This window comes from Apodemus sylvaticus, chromosome 8 (genome assembly GCF_947179515.1).
Source record: "Apodemus sylvaticus chromosome 8, mApoSyl1.1, whole genome shotgun sequence".
In the NCBI taxonomy this organism is placed as follows: domain Eukaryota; kingdom Metazoa; phylum Chordata; class Mammalia; order Rodentia; family Muridae; genus Apodemus; species Apodemus sylvaticus.
The window spans coordinates 97,727,710-97,742,059 of NC_067479.1; the positions used below are offsets into that span (position 1 = coordinate 97,727,710).

The 14,350-nt window shown below is 52.0% G+C and overlaps 1 protein-coding gene across 1 annotated transcript; it reads left to right on the forward strand.

Annotated features, from left to right (window-relative positions):
* Nucleotides 1–548: 548 nt before the first annotated feature.
* Nucleotides 549–9,212, forward strand: Rbp3 (retinol binding protein 3). Its single transcript, XM_052190665.1, has 4 exons — nt 549–3,596; nt 4,912–5,102; nt 6,973–7,115; nt 8,627–9,212. Exons 1-4 carry the CDS (start codon nt 549–551, stop codon nt 8,947–8,949), a joined length of 3,705 nt encoding a protein of 1,234 aa, XP_052046625.1. The 3' UTR covers nt 8,950–9,212.
* The last annotated feature ends 5,138 nt before the right edge of the window (nt 9,213–14,350 follow it).

The following is a 14,350-nucleotide window of genomic DNA, read 5'->3' on the forward strand; positions in this document are numbered from 1 at the left end:
TGTTTAATCTGCCCAATAACTCCGTCTACGGGACAAATCAGATGCTTTCCCAAACCTATGAATAAAACAGTAACAGAATCAGACCTCCAAGTGCATCTGCCTAATTCCAGAGCCATGGGTCACCCACAGCAGTGGGAACATGATATGTATTTGTAGATTAACAATTCTCATTTGCAAGACTTTAGTACAAACTGTGAGTGTAGAAGGCATATCACAGGGCCTAGCATGTGGCAGGAACTCAAACTAAGCGCAATTACTTGTCTTATTCTATGCAGACATGGCTTAGCAAGATAAGATGCACTGTTCCTTCCGGGTCAAACCACCCTGGCCCTCTTCTTCAGAGTCCCCCAGCTCATGGGCTTGAATTAGACAGGATTAAAGGCTTACCAGAGCTGGAAGCCTCACATCTAACTCCCACGCTGAGCCCCAGACCTTCTGGCTGCCTGCTAAGAAAGGCACAGGAGAGGGGCAGCTGCAGGAGCAGGCCCACAGTCTTGTACACGGTCGAGGGAGCTCTGACCCAGGAGCCAGGGCTCCAGGGGATCCCAATGACGAGAGAATGGCTCCTGGTTCTGTCCACACTGCTCTGCATTCTGGCTGGTCCCACGCAGCTCTTCCAGCCAAGCCTGGTACTGGATATGGCCAAGGTCCTCCTGGATAACTACTGCTTCCCAGAGAACCTGATGGGAATGCAAGCGGCCATTGAGCAGGCTATGAAGAGTCATGAGATCCTGGGTATCTCAGACCCTCAGACGCTGGCCCGCGTGCTGACGGCTGGAGTACAGAGCTCCTTGAATGACCCACGTCTCTTCATCTCTTATGAGCCCAGTAGCCTCGAGACTCCCCAGCAAGCCCCAGCGCTCACCAACCTCACCCGAGAAGAACTGCTGGCCCAGGTACAGAGGAACATTCACCATGAGGTGCTTGAGGGCAACGTGGGCTACCTACGGGTGGATGACCTCCCTGGCCAGGAGGTACTGAGTGAGCTGGGGGAGTTCTTAGTGAGCCATGTGTGGAAGCAGCTCATGGGCACCTCCTCCTTGGTGCTAGATCTCCGGCACTGCACTGGCGGCCACGTCTCTGGGATCCCTTATGTCATCTCTTACTTGCACCCTGGGAACACTGTCATGCACGTGGATACCATCTACGATCGTCCCTCCAACACCACCACAGAGATCTGGACCTTGCCCAAGGTCCTAGGGGAGAGATACAGTGCTGACAAGGACGTGGTGATCCTCACCAGTGGACACACCGGGGGAGTCGCTGAAGACATCGCCTACATCCTCAAGCAGATGCGCAGGGCCATTGTGGTGGGTGAGCGGACGGAGGGTGGAGCCCTGGACCTCCAGAAGCTGAGAATAGGCCAGTCCAACTTCTTCCTCACAGTGCCTGTGTCCAGGTCCCTGGGACCCCTGGGTGGAGGCGGCCAGACGTGGGAAGGCAGTGGAGTGCTGCCCTGTGTGAGGACACCTGCAGAGCAAGCCCTAGAGAAGGCCCTGGCCATCCTCACTCTGCGCCGAGCCCTGCCTGGGGTTGTCCTCCGACTTCAGGAAGCCCTCCAGGACTATTACACATTAGTGGACCGAGTGCCGGGCCTGCTGCACCACCTGGCTAGCATGGACTACTCAACCGTGGTCTCTGAAGAGGACCTGGTGACAAAGCTCAACGCTGGCTTGCAGGCTGTGTCGGAGGATCCCAGGCTCCTGGTGAGAGCCACTGGACCCAGAGAAGCCTCCTCAAGACCTGAGTCTGGGCCTAATGAACCCCCAGAAGCCACCCCTGAGGTGCCCAAGGAAGAAGATGCCCGAAGGGCCCTTGTGGACTCTGTGTTTCAGGTGTCCGTGCTGCCGGGCAATGTGGGCTACCTGCGCTTTGATAGATTTGCAGACGCTTCTGTGCTGAGGACCCTGGGCCCTTATGTGCTGCAGCAAGTGTGGGAGCCCCTGCAGGACACAGAGCACCTCATTATGGACCTGCGTCACAATCCTGGGGGTCCGTCCTCTGCTGTGCCTCTGGTGCTGTCCTACTTCCAGGGTCCTGAGGCCGGGCCTGTACGTCTCTTCACCACCTATGACCGCCGCACCAATGTCACCCAGGAGCACTTCAGTCACAGGGAGCTGCTTGGCCAACGATATGGTAACCGGCGTGGGGTGTACCTGCTTACTAGCCACAGAACCGCCACAGCTGCCGAAGAGTTTGCCTTCCTCATGCAGTCACTGGGCTGGGCTACACTGGTCGGCGAAATCACCGCGGGGAGCCTGTTGCACACGTGTACGGTGCCGCTGCTGGACTCACCGGAGGGTGGCCTGGCCCTCACGGTACCTGTGCTCACTTTCATTGACAATCACGGTGAGGCCTGGCTGGGGGGTGGGGTGGTGCCGGATGCCATCGTGCTGGCTGAGGAGGCCTTAGAGAGAGCTCAGGAGGTCCTGGACTTCCATCGCAGTCTGGGGGCCTTGGTAGAGGGCACCGGTCACCTGCTGGAGGCTCACTATGCCCGGCCAGAGATCGCAGAGCAGGCCAGAGCACTCCTGCAGTCCAAGCTGTCCCAAGGAGCCTACCGCACAGCTGTGGACTTGGAGTCCCTGGCTTCTCAGCTCACCGCTGACCTTCAGGAGGTATCTGAGGACCACCGTCTGCTGGTCTTCCATAGCCCTGGTGAGCTGGTGGCAGAGGAGGTCCCCTTGCCTCCCCCTGCTGTTCCCTCCCCAGAGGAACTCTCCTATCTCATAGAGGCTCTGTTCAAAACGGATGTGCTACCCGGCCAGCTGGGCTACTTGCGTTTTGACGCCATGGCTGAGCTGGAGACGGTAAAGGCCATTGGGCCTCAGTTAGTTCGGCTGGTATGGCAGAGGCTGGTGGACACGGCTGCGCTGGTCGTTGACCTGCGCTACAACCCAGGCAGCTACTCTTCCGCCGTTCCTCTACTCTGCTCCTATTTTTTTGAGGCAGAGCCCCGCCAGCACCTCTACTCTGTTTTTGACAGGGCCACATCTAAGGTCACAGAGATATGGACCCTGCCGCTGGTTGCTGGGCAACGCTACGGATCCCACAAGGACCTCTACATCCTCATGAGCCACACCAGTGGCTCTGCAGCTGAGGCCTTTGCTCATACTATGCAGGACCTACAGCGTGCCACTGTGATAGGAGAGCCCACAGCTGGAGGGGCACTCTCCGTGGGCATCTACCAGGTGGGCAACAGCCCCTTATATGCCTCCATGCCTACTCAGATGGCCCTGAGTGCCACCACTGGTGAGGCCTGGGACTTGGCTGGTGTGGAACCCGACATCACTGTGCCCATGAGCGAGGCCCTTTCCACAGCCCAGGACATAGTGGCCCTGCGTTCCAAGGTGCCCACAGTACTGCAGACAGCTGGGAAACTGGTGGCTGATAACTACGCATCCCCTGAATTGGGGGCCAAGATGGCTGCCAAGCTAAGCGGTCTGCAGAGCCGCTATGCAAGGGTGACTTCAGAAGGGGCCTTGGCTGAGATGCTGGGGGCAGACCTGCAAATGCTCTCTGGAGACCCACACCTGAAGACAGCACACATCCCAGAGGATGCCAAAGACCGAATTCCTGGAATTGTGCCCATGCAGGTAAGGTGCAACAGAGGCTTAGCCTAGCCCAATCCTGCGAGCGAGTTGTCCAGATGTTGGCATATGTGTGGATGTGTGTACACTGCAAGGCTTACTTCTGAGTTTATGTTTTCCCTAGCCATGTCCTTTCCTCACTTTGCCTCCCCGTCTCCCGACTCTCTGGCTCCAGGGTCCCTGAGCAGCTCTATAGATTATTCAACCTTTGATCCTTGCAAAGGATAGGCTTTGTCTCAGCCAGACAGAGGCAAGGGTTTTCATGAATCCCCACTATCAGAGGCTCCAACGTGAGATTTTTCCTTCCCTGCAAATATGAAGCTTACATTACCTGGATCCATGTGCCCTTAGGAGCGAAGTGTGGAGACTTGGACACAGGTCCTGGAGTGGCCGAGTGCAAAGGCACAGCCTGAAGGCCTCGTGTGGAGCCAGCTCGCCATCTTCATTCCAAGCCATGCACAGCATGCACCCTGGCTGAGCTGAGGTTGTGTGTGTGTCTGCCCCGCGGCTCAGCTTGATAGGAAATTTGAAGCAAGATGGCTGCAGTCAGACTACTTGAAAGCCAGCTCCAGAGTGCCAGGGAGCACCGACGGTGCACTAAGCTGTGGCTGCTGAGAGGGAATGGGAAGGGAAGGGCAAAGTGGACAGGATCCATGGACGCCCACCCTACCTACGCTGCACGAGGGAGAGAAGAAGTAGAATCCTATTGGAGGGGTGTTTCTGGGGTTCTAGGATTCTAATTTCCAAATTTCTCATGTCTATTATTTTCCAGAATAGCCAGGGCCATGGAGAGAAAGAGTGGGACTGAGTTTGGAATGGGCTCCTTGTCTGGCTTTCGCCTGTTCCTGTCTATGAGGGCCTCGGACAAGTCAGTCACTCTGTCTGTGCCTCCAGATTGTTCTGGAAAGATGAGGATAATAGTGTCTTCTATACAGGGTGGTTGTCAATGTGACGGGGGTTGCAAAGTGCTTATCCCAGCACCAGATCCCTCCCTATCCCATCAGAGGAGAAGATGGATCCAGGGACACCATCAGAGGAGTGCCTGGTATAGTTGGAAGGATCAGAAAGGCACGGTACCTGGGCCTTGCATCTCCAGACACCAAATGAGGGCTTGGCAGACCTGAGCACTTGCTGCAGGGATGTCTCTGATCAGCTGACTCATGCACAACACGCGGCTCCACTCTAGCCCTGTCACCCACATGCTACCTTCCCAGACTCCACCAACTCCTTCCCTTCTCATAGCAGCCTATGGTAGCGCCCACTCCTGCGCACTGCCATTTGCTGCTATCCAGACACTGAGCGAGGCTTCCCACTCTTCCAGATCCCCTCCCCGGAAGTCTTTGAAGACCTGATCAAGTTTTCCTTCCACACAAATGTACTTGAGGACAACATTGGCTATTTGAGGTTCGACATGTTTGGGGACTGTGAACTGCTCACCCAGGTCTCTGAGCTGCTGGTAGAACACATCTGGAAGAAGATCGTACACACTGATGCCCTGATCATCGACATGAGGTCAGTGGGCTAGACAGTGAGCCCGGGTTGGGCTTAGCACTGGCTGAGGATAGTGGGAGCTATAGGCCAAAACAGAGGGAAAGACCCCTTGAAACGATCAAGGTGCTGAAAGGAACCGGGCAACCTCCCCACCAGGGACCTAACCAGCCAGCCCAAAGGTTCAATCTTATTGGCCGGTGGGACCTCAGCACTGATAGCTTTTTAAGCTACCCTGGTGATCCCAATGTGTGTTTGAAGTAAAGAGTTATCCCACATCTGTTGCCTGACAAAACAAAAGAAATCAAATGGAGGAGGGGAGCAGGGACAAAAGAGATAAACCTGCTGATCCTTGGCCCCATGTCAACCCTTTGGCAGTAGCATCAAAGGAGATTGCACAATCTATAATCCTGGTGGTCAGCCCTCCACTGTGGTTATACGACTGTAAAATCACCCTCCCAAGACAGCCATCCTCTGGCCATTGCAAAGCCAGGGCCCAGGGGAAAATCTGGAAATGAACAGATGCTACCCTAACAAGACAGCTTTGCATAACAAAATGGTTATTGGATATCTTTACCCATTTACCTCTCTCTACTTAAAACTAAAAAACAAAAGCACTTTGTATGTGGTGAGTTTCCATCACAGACCCCCTGCACCACCTCTACTTCCCCGTGCAGAAGAGTCCTCAGGCAGTGGCCAGACTCAAGCCTTCCTCCGATCCTGGGTGGGTATGTCCGAGCACCATCCACGAGTATGAGAAAGGCCAGGCTGTTTCTCACCCATGGAAACCTTTTCCTTGTCTCTGCTGCAAGAGAAAGGCTCAAATATCAGCTCATCTAAGGACCCAGGCCGGCTGTAATTACAGCTCTTGTATGTCTCTTTGCAGTCACTAGGTGGCGCTGAATCATGATAAGACCGGCATCCCTCTCTGGGAGATTATTTCCCATAGCCAGATTTTATAGTTGCCCAAAACCTTAAGTGATCACTTTATTCCTTAGACACCTTAACAAATACCAGAGGTGCCACCAGGCCAAACATCCTTTTTATTGAATGTATCATTCACATTTTTTAAAGGGAATCCTCAACTAGAAGCACACTGGACTTAGATTCTTCTGTCCCTGGGGTTGGGGGTCAGATGCCAAGATCATGGGCATCAGCTCTAAGAATCTCTTGATATTTGCCAGCGCCAGATAGAGAGGCGAGGGCAATACAAGGTTGAGTGTGGGCTTTCTCCCTCCCAGTGTTCCTCCACAATGGAGTCGCTGCCACACCAAGAGTCGTTCGGAACTTGTGTTACTGCACTTGATGGAGTCTGTATTCTATTTATGGACAGAATGAACGCAGAGGAGCAGTCCATGGTTGATGCATGGGAAAGCAAATTCCCAATTTGTTGGAGGACTCGTTGGAGTCTTTAATACATTAGTATATAAGATCAGGACCCAGGTTTGGTATTTCACTTTCTCCTCTTTTCATTTTTTTAATTCTTTCTTTCAGTGTTTTTATTGTTGTTGTTTTGAGACACAGTCTCACTATGTAGTAGTCCCCCAGAAGACCTGGTATGCACTATGCAATCCATGCTGGCCTTGAACTCTCAGAAATATATGATTCTTTGCCTCCCTAAAGTGCTGGGATTAAAAGTGCGAGCCACCACACCCAGCCAGCATTTTCTGGAAGCATTAGACCACTAGCTCATTTAGTCTCACGGGGCTAGGACTCTGCAGAATCCTCTGGAGAACCCTCATGTCTCCTGTGGAGTTGTGATGGGTGCTCAGCACTGAGGTACCCTGAAATTAGAACCCTTCTTCACAGGACAAAGAGCCAACCTGGGAGAGGGGCTCACTGGGTGCCCTCCTGTGAGCTCAGACCCCCTCAGTCATTGTCCTGCTTCCCCTAGGTTCAACATTGGTGGCCCCACCTCCTCCATCTCAGCCCTGTGCTCCTACTTCTTTGATGAGGCACCTCCCATTCTGCTGGACAAGATCTACAACCGGCCCAACGACTCGGTGAGCGAACTTTGGACACACACTCAACTCACAGGTACGTGAAGCCTTCTTCTCCCTGTTCTCGTTCCAAAAAACTTTTGAGTAAATCAGAGAAAAACAGCTTGAGTGTTATAAAAATAACAATAACAGAATAAGGTCCCTGTTCTGGCCCACTGGACACAGTACTGGAAGAACCTTCAATATCTGAAAGCCCGTGTCTAGAGAAGAAAAGAGGAAGTCGGATGGTTTGAAAGTCTTGTCTGAGCTCACTCAGCTTATAAGTGAAAGAGCTAAGATTCAAAGTTTGCTTTGCCTGATAGCTGCATGCCCCCTCCCATCTTGACAGCATATAGAACAAATACAGATCCAGGATGCCCCCCTCACCTTGCCTCCTCTTGACAGTGCATCTTGACAGTGTAGCTAGCAGCTTATAGAACAGATATAGATCCAAGATGCCCCCTCACCTTGCTAATCAAATGGGTGCTTTTAGAGATCATCTTGTTTGAACTCTCAGCAACAGCTCATCACAATTACCTGAAGAAATGTCCAGATGCTAGCAGGCCCTCCTTTACTTGCCTGGGCTGGAGCACATCCACAGTAGCAGAGGCAGCCTGAGCTCCACAGACTCCGGACTCTCAAAACCTTATTTTTTGGCGAATGGCTCCCTGCCTCTGCCCAGCACAAAGAACCAAGGACTCTGGTAGACCTTGTGTTCCCATGCACAGGAGGTCATTGGAGAGGTCAACAGGGTTCCTCTGACCAGAGAGGCATCTGGCCACTTTCATTTCCACATTTACTCATTATATAAGCATGTTGCTACTTTGGCTTCCAATAACATTTATTTATCCAATAACATTGAAAATTGTAAAAGGAAAAAGTCAGAATCAACACAATCAGATGGACTCTAAATTTAAGCAGATATTTAAAACCAGGTTAGAATAGCCTCAGATTTAGAGATTCTATAACTTTGCTTGGCATCCATTATGGGATGCACCAGCTGCCTTCAGGCACTAAGACCTTATACATAAATGGCTCTTGTTGAGCTGCGTTATCACTGTAAACTCCACACAGATCTAGAAAGCCCACTGTGGAAATGAAAGAAAGGAAGGGGGGAGAAGCAGGGAGATGGACCTCATGCCTCAGTGAAATAATTTCACTTTAGGTAAATGTTTCTTTGACATACTATTTAATCAAAGCACGATTAAAGTTAATGTCATTTGTTTTCTTTTATAATTGTTAATGTAGCTACTCAAAAACTTCAAATGACAATGAGTCATAAAGTAATAAACGTTCTTCTGGGATTCCAAAGCAAAAAGACTCTTAGGTCAGAGTTGGTGGCCCCATTATTCAGGACATTGCTGCGAGCCCAGTCCTTGGGAAAAGCCAAGCGCTCCTTCCATAGGACCGTACACAGCTCACCACAGCGCCTGGGCATATGAATGGGTGCCCCTCTCTCGCGGAGGCGGAAGCCAATGCCCCACAAGACAAAACCTGGGTCCCTCCTCCTGGTATCTAGACAGCGTAGGTGGCAGGGTGCTGATCTGACCCCAGGCCTCTGTCCTCCAGGTGAACGATATGGCTCCAAGAAGAGTGTGGCCATCCTGACCAGTGGTGTGACAGCCGGCGCTGCTGAAGAATTTACTTACATCATGAAGAGGCTGGGCCGGGCCCTGGTCATTGGCGAAGTGACAAGCGGAGGCTGCCAGCCACCACAGACCTACCACGTGGACGACACCCATCTCTACATCACCATCCCCACAGCTCGCTCTGTGGGCGCCGCAGACGGCAGTTCCTGGGAAGGGGTGGGTGTGACCCCTAATGTGGTGGTCCCTTCAGAATTGGCCCTTACCAGAGCTAAGGAGATACTGCAGCGGGCCCTGAGGGGGTAAGGCAGGGCTTGAGGGCTCCGAGAAGGATCCCCACAGCCAGAGCTGTGGTGGCAGGCTCTCTGGGCCACTACTGGGGCTCCAGCATGGGATCCTGCCTGCGACCTCAAGCAGCCTGGGGAAGGGGGTTGGGGTCGCTGAGCTCAGGCATCCTCTGGGGTTCATCTACCTGTCCTCACTACCAGCCTCTCTCTCTCTCTCTCTGAGAAGTGGGAGCTCAGCCACCTCAAAGGCAGCCCCATAGTGGCTGTTCTGGGGAGACTGAAGTACATCTCTCTTCTACTCACACCTCCTAGCTGCCTGCCTCCAGTCCTCATACTGTCTCTGAGAGCAATTCTGTCAGGAGAGGGAATTGAACCACAGACATAAGGCACACGCAACAGTTTTGTTTTTTTTTTTTTTCCTAGTAGTCATCTTTTCAGAAAGCAAAAGAAAGAAATGCTTGATGCCTGTAGCACTTTCCAATGTCACAGCTCCTCTTTAACTTAGGATACAGTTATCTGCAAGTTCACCCTTAGCAGTTCACAACATCCACGTAATATCTGAACAAGGCTGTGCTAGAGTAGAAATCTCCCTAATCAAACCGCCCATCAGAGTCCCTCTGTTTAATGTATATCTATTCTATATGCACAGTCCTCTTGTGAATATTCAGAGATAGCAATGGTGGCACGTGGCCTGTCTCTGTGTGGTCTTTCAAATGCAGTATGCCGTTTGGGGTTACGGAACATCTCTGTGTTTCTGGTACTCAGTGGGGGTCTTCAGCCCACAGCTTCTGAGGTTAGGAGCCTGTCCTCAAGCGTCCCATCCTCCACACAGCCCTGTGGTCATGTCTCTGCTCCTCGAGCCTTGTCATGAGCTACGCAGCTCGGTGTGCAGCCACCACATGTGAATGGCAGGGAATAGGACACAAGTCTACATCGCCCTCCGCCCGCCATCCACGGACCTTATCTGAGGGAGGAGCTCCAGGGCCCAGAGATGGTGGTGAGAACGGGACCCCTGGCTGGTGCCCTGGAATTCACACAGCTTGCTCCCACTCCTTTGTAAACTAACTTAAAGATAATCTGTTTTTTAAAGAAGAGTCCTGCACCTGTATTGTCGAACCTTGGCATCTGGAAAAGCTAAGCTATAACTGCCCAGGGCCTGATAAAGTGGCAAAGCTCTCCAAAGAGGACACAGTTCCTACGTCCAAGACTCCCAGTACACTCACCAAAACTCCAGGGTGTCTATGGGGCGCCCTCCAAGTGACCCTATCTAGACTCCATGCAGTCCAGAACAAGATACCATTGCAGGGCTTGTCGTGCTATGTTCAAGTAAAATCATAGGTGGGGGATTTGGTGATAACCGGTGTGATAGGGTCCTTATCTTCTCTTTATAAGATAAATGTGTGGCTGCTCTACAGGGCTTAAGCACTTAAGTTCCAGGAAGCCCCTTGCCTCCCCTCTCCCCTCACCTCTCTCCTTTCCCCTCCCCTCTCCCCGGCTCCTGTCCTCCACTCCTCTCCCCTGCTTCTTTCATGTGTGTGTGCGTGTGTGTATGTGTGTGTGTGTGTGTGTTATAACATAAATTAAATCCTTACTAGTAATAGACTTCTAAGTAGTTTTCCTACCTTTCTTTTTTAATACTTTGCTCTTTTCCTGGGTCCTCATAATAAGCACATAGCACTGTTTGCAGATGCAGCAGTTACTATCCTAAAATCCACAATTGCACGTGTAATCGCAGCATCAGTGGTTGCTCTGGGAGTCCCTTTCTCCCCTTGTCTGACACTTCTGGCATTTGTGGATGGAGAACTGAGTTTAAGGCCTAGGACCGAGAGCTTAGGGGACAGCAGAAGGCAGAGACCCGATCCTGTGGGTGTTCAACAGGGAGGACGGTCAAGGCTCTCGCATGAGCCATTGTCACCATCCTTAGCCTGGGATGCCACACACCCAGTGTGGGTTAAAGGTGGGGTCCTGTGTCCTCTTGGGGCTTGTGCCGGGAAGGCTGGATGTGGGAAGTTTTAACCCCACACTGGCGCCAGGCAGGAGTAGCATTATGAGAAGCTGCAGATCCCGCTCCCGAGGGGGCACAGTCCGAAGTCCCCAGGGACTGCCAGAGCCAGCTCGGGGGTCCCCAGGCCTGCAGAGAGGCCAGGGCCATCTGGTTCTCAGACTCTTGGGCACCCAGATGCAGCTAGGAGCCGTAGAAGGGCTGAGAATGGAGTGGGGGCAGAGAGCTGGATCTAGCCCGAGGCCGAAGGGGAAAAGAGGGGAGCTCTGGCTGGATCAAGCAGGGACGAGAGTCCTTGGTTCATCAGGCAGGCAGCTTGCTTGGTGGAGACCATGGCTGGAAATGCTGAGTGAGAGGCCTCCTGTGGGAGACTCGACACAGCTCTTTAGATGAAGGCCTGTCCCATTGCTTTCCACAGCGGATCCAGATGAATTGTCAGCCCATGGTTTTAAAGCATTTATTGTCCTAGCAGAGAGGTGTGATGAATAAAACTGTACCCCAGTTCTCAGGGTGGGCCTGAGGTTAAATACCTTTTGCAGGGAGGAGTGTCTGGGAAGGGGATTTTATTGGCTAAGCTTCCTGGTCTTTCGGTACCTCATTAAAAATGGAGATCTGTCTTGAGGCTACAGTGATCTGTGGTCACATCCTCTACCTGTGGAGGGACTTGGGGCTGTTGCTCTTACTTGACTGATGGCCACAGACCTATGGAGAGCTGCTGCTTCGTGTCAGGGGCCTGGTGTCCAGGACTGTGGCAAAACGCCTACCCTTCTTGCAGGGACACCTGTGGCGTCATCAGGGTTTCAAACCTAGCTCAACCAGAAACGAGGCTGCCTTGCAGGGTCCCACAACCAGCTTGCTCTTCCTTAGGCCACCTGAGGGTGCGCTCTGTGGAGGTTCGCTCCCATCTGAGCTGCCTATGGGAGAGAGATCCCAAGAAGCAGTGATCCTAGCTCTAGAGCCAGCCTGCCTGAGTGGGAAGATCAGTCCAGCCTCCTCCTACTGGTGTGACTCCAGGGAATACACTTCACTCTCTGGGCCTTGGTTTCCTCAAGTGCTTAGTAAGGGAAGTAGACATTATGTCCATGAAAAAAAAAATCACAGTTAATCAGAAGTCCAACCAACATGAGTGATCATTATATTTTTTACCTCAAAACTAATGTCTTAGAAGCCCAACTCCCTGGTAGGGGGGAATATTCCACATTAATTGGTTAGAGAAACCCTAGGTAAAGACTCAGTCTGGAGCAAGTGACCAGAGAGTCTAGGCATCAGCATCTGGCCAGATGCCGAGTGGGCGGAGTCAGACTGAGCAGCATCCCCAGGAGACAGCTCCAGGTATGACTTCAGCCCTGGTCCTGACGAAACCAGCTATTTTTTCTCCCAAGAATCCAGCCAGATCCCTCATGCTGCTCTTCCGAGACTGGGCACAATCCAGGCTCCTCCCAGAAACCCCTTCCTGCCTCCATCAGCCAGACTGTTTCCTGTCATTGAACAGTGCAGCCTGGAGCCACTGGTGAGGGAGAGGCGGGGCCTGAACCCAAAGCTCTCTGCCCGAAGATCCCAATGTTCCCACTGCACAGTGAATAACATCTCCTGGGGCTTCAGCCTGGGCCTGGGAAGGGAAATTAAGCTTGAAAGAAATTAATGTTCTCTATATAGCAAAACAAGTCAGGCTTCCTGCATGTGAGCTTCTGACAGGACCTGCTTGGAGACAAGACTAGAATAAAAGACAAAAGGAAGCAACACACACAGACACACAGACACAGAGAGACATATACATACACAGACACGCAGACACACACAGAGACATATAGACACACAGAGAGACACACATGCACAGACACATACACACAAACACACACACACACACACACACACACACAGAGGTGTCCATGTCTCGGCTTGCTACCACCACACTCTATGGACCCACCTGACCCAAGGCAGCTCCTGCCCCCAACTTAGCATCTTGGACTCACCCATATGTTACTTGCAGACACCTGAGATACCACTTTTCTTGCCCGGGCCCCTCTGCCACACCAGCATCAGAATCCAGTGAGTTGATATTTAATAACTCCACTATTGGCAGCATCTATCATTTCCCCCTTGGATAGCGGCCCCCGTGTGGCGCCTGCACACTTGCTCCAGCCTTTTGCCTCGTCTGTGGGCTCTAAGTGACTGTAGGATCGTCACTGAAAATTGTGAAAAACAATGTCGATGTGTGAAATCTGTCTGGATAAATAGCTGTCTGGAAAATTGCCTCTAGGGGGCGCCATCCCTTACCTAGGGGATGAAAGGAAGCCATGGCTGGAGTTGGGCTTCTCACACTTTCAATCCTGAGAAGCAGTTCTTGTCCAGAGGCGTGACTGAGGTGATGAGGGCCAGGCCTGGCTTCTGGCCAGTGCAACAGTTAGAAGCCTGTGAGAGCCAGAGGCACCGATGGTTTCTTCACCCTCACATGAACAAGTCCATGCCATGCTGCCCAAGTCACCCACATTGCAGTAAAGGAAGCCAGTCATGCCAACCCCAATCCTGGTCCAGGAAACACTCCTCCACATCACCACAGGAAGGCACCTATCTGCCTGCCTGTGTGTAAACAGGAGCTGAGTTACTTACCGAATCCCGGGCCTTCTGCACTCCCTTGTAGTCTGTATCCCAGTCCTGCTCTGAGGAGACTTTCCCCAGGCGACCCTCCCAAGCTCGTGACAAGACCTGCCGCCAAGGTGTGTGGCCATCCACGTCTGTGCCCTGGCTCCTTCATCTGCAGTTGTTTTTCTAGTCATACATCATTTACATTTAGGATCAAGACCCAGGAATCTGTAACAAGTTCAGAACTAGGACCTGGCATTGAAATGGGTTTTAATTGTTTCCAAGATAACGATAATAATATAATGAAGAAAAGAGTCTAAATTTAGCACTTAGAGTACGCGGGGTAGGAGTTGTTGGTAAAGGCCTCATCTAGTAAGTTGATCTGAACTCAGAATGTTTTCTTTCTGCCTCATTTTCAAATTCTTTTTTCTTTTGCGTAATTCTGGAGATTGAGCCTTGGGTCTCAGGTATGCCAGGCAATCAACCTACTACTGTCCCTGAGGACTTCTTAGATGCCTTCATTTTCCCAAGAATTATTTTTATTTTTATTTCTGTGTGTGGAGTGATTGAGGCACATGTGTGCAGGCGCCTCCTGAGGCCACAAGAGGGCGTCAGACTCCCTGGAACTGGAGCTGGAGCTGATGAGTTGCGGCCAACCTGACCTGTGTGCTGGTAACCCAACGTGGGTGCCCTGGAAGATCAGCAGGCACTGCTAACCACTGAGCCATTTCTACACCCCTAGAAGCCGTAACTGTGTGCAGTTGGCTGCCCGGCCAGTCAGGCTGCTATAGCACAATACCGTAGACCGGGTGGCTTATAAACAGCAGGAATTTAT

Excerpts from the sequence above, each read along its gene's own strand:
- Rbp3 (XM_052190665.1), top strand. The coding sequence starts at position 549 with ATGACGAGAGAATGGCTCCTGGTTCTGTCCACACTGCTCTGCATTCTG. Across the intron at positions 3,597-4,911 it reads CTGGAATTGTGCCCATGCAG|ATCCCCTCCCCGGAAGTCTT; the intron begins GTAAGGTGCAAC and ends CCACTCTTCCAG. Across the intron at positions 5,103-6,972 it reads GCCCTGATCATCGACATGAG|GTTCAACATTGGTGGCCCCA; the intron begins GTCAGTGGGCTA and ends TGCTTCCCCTAG.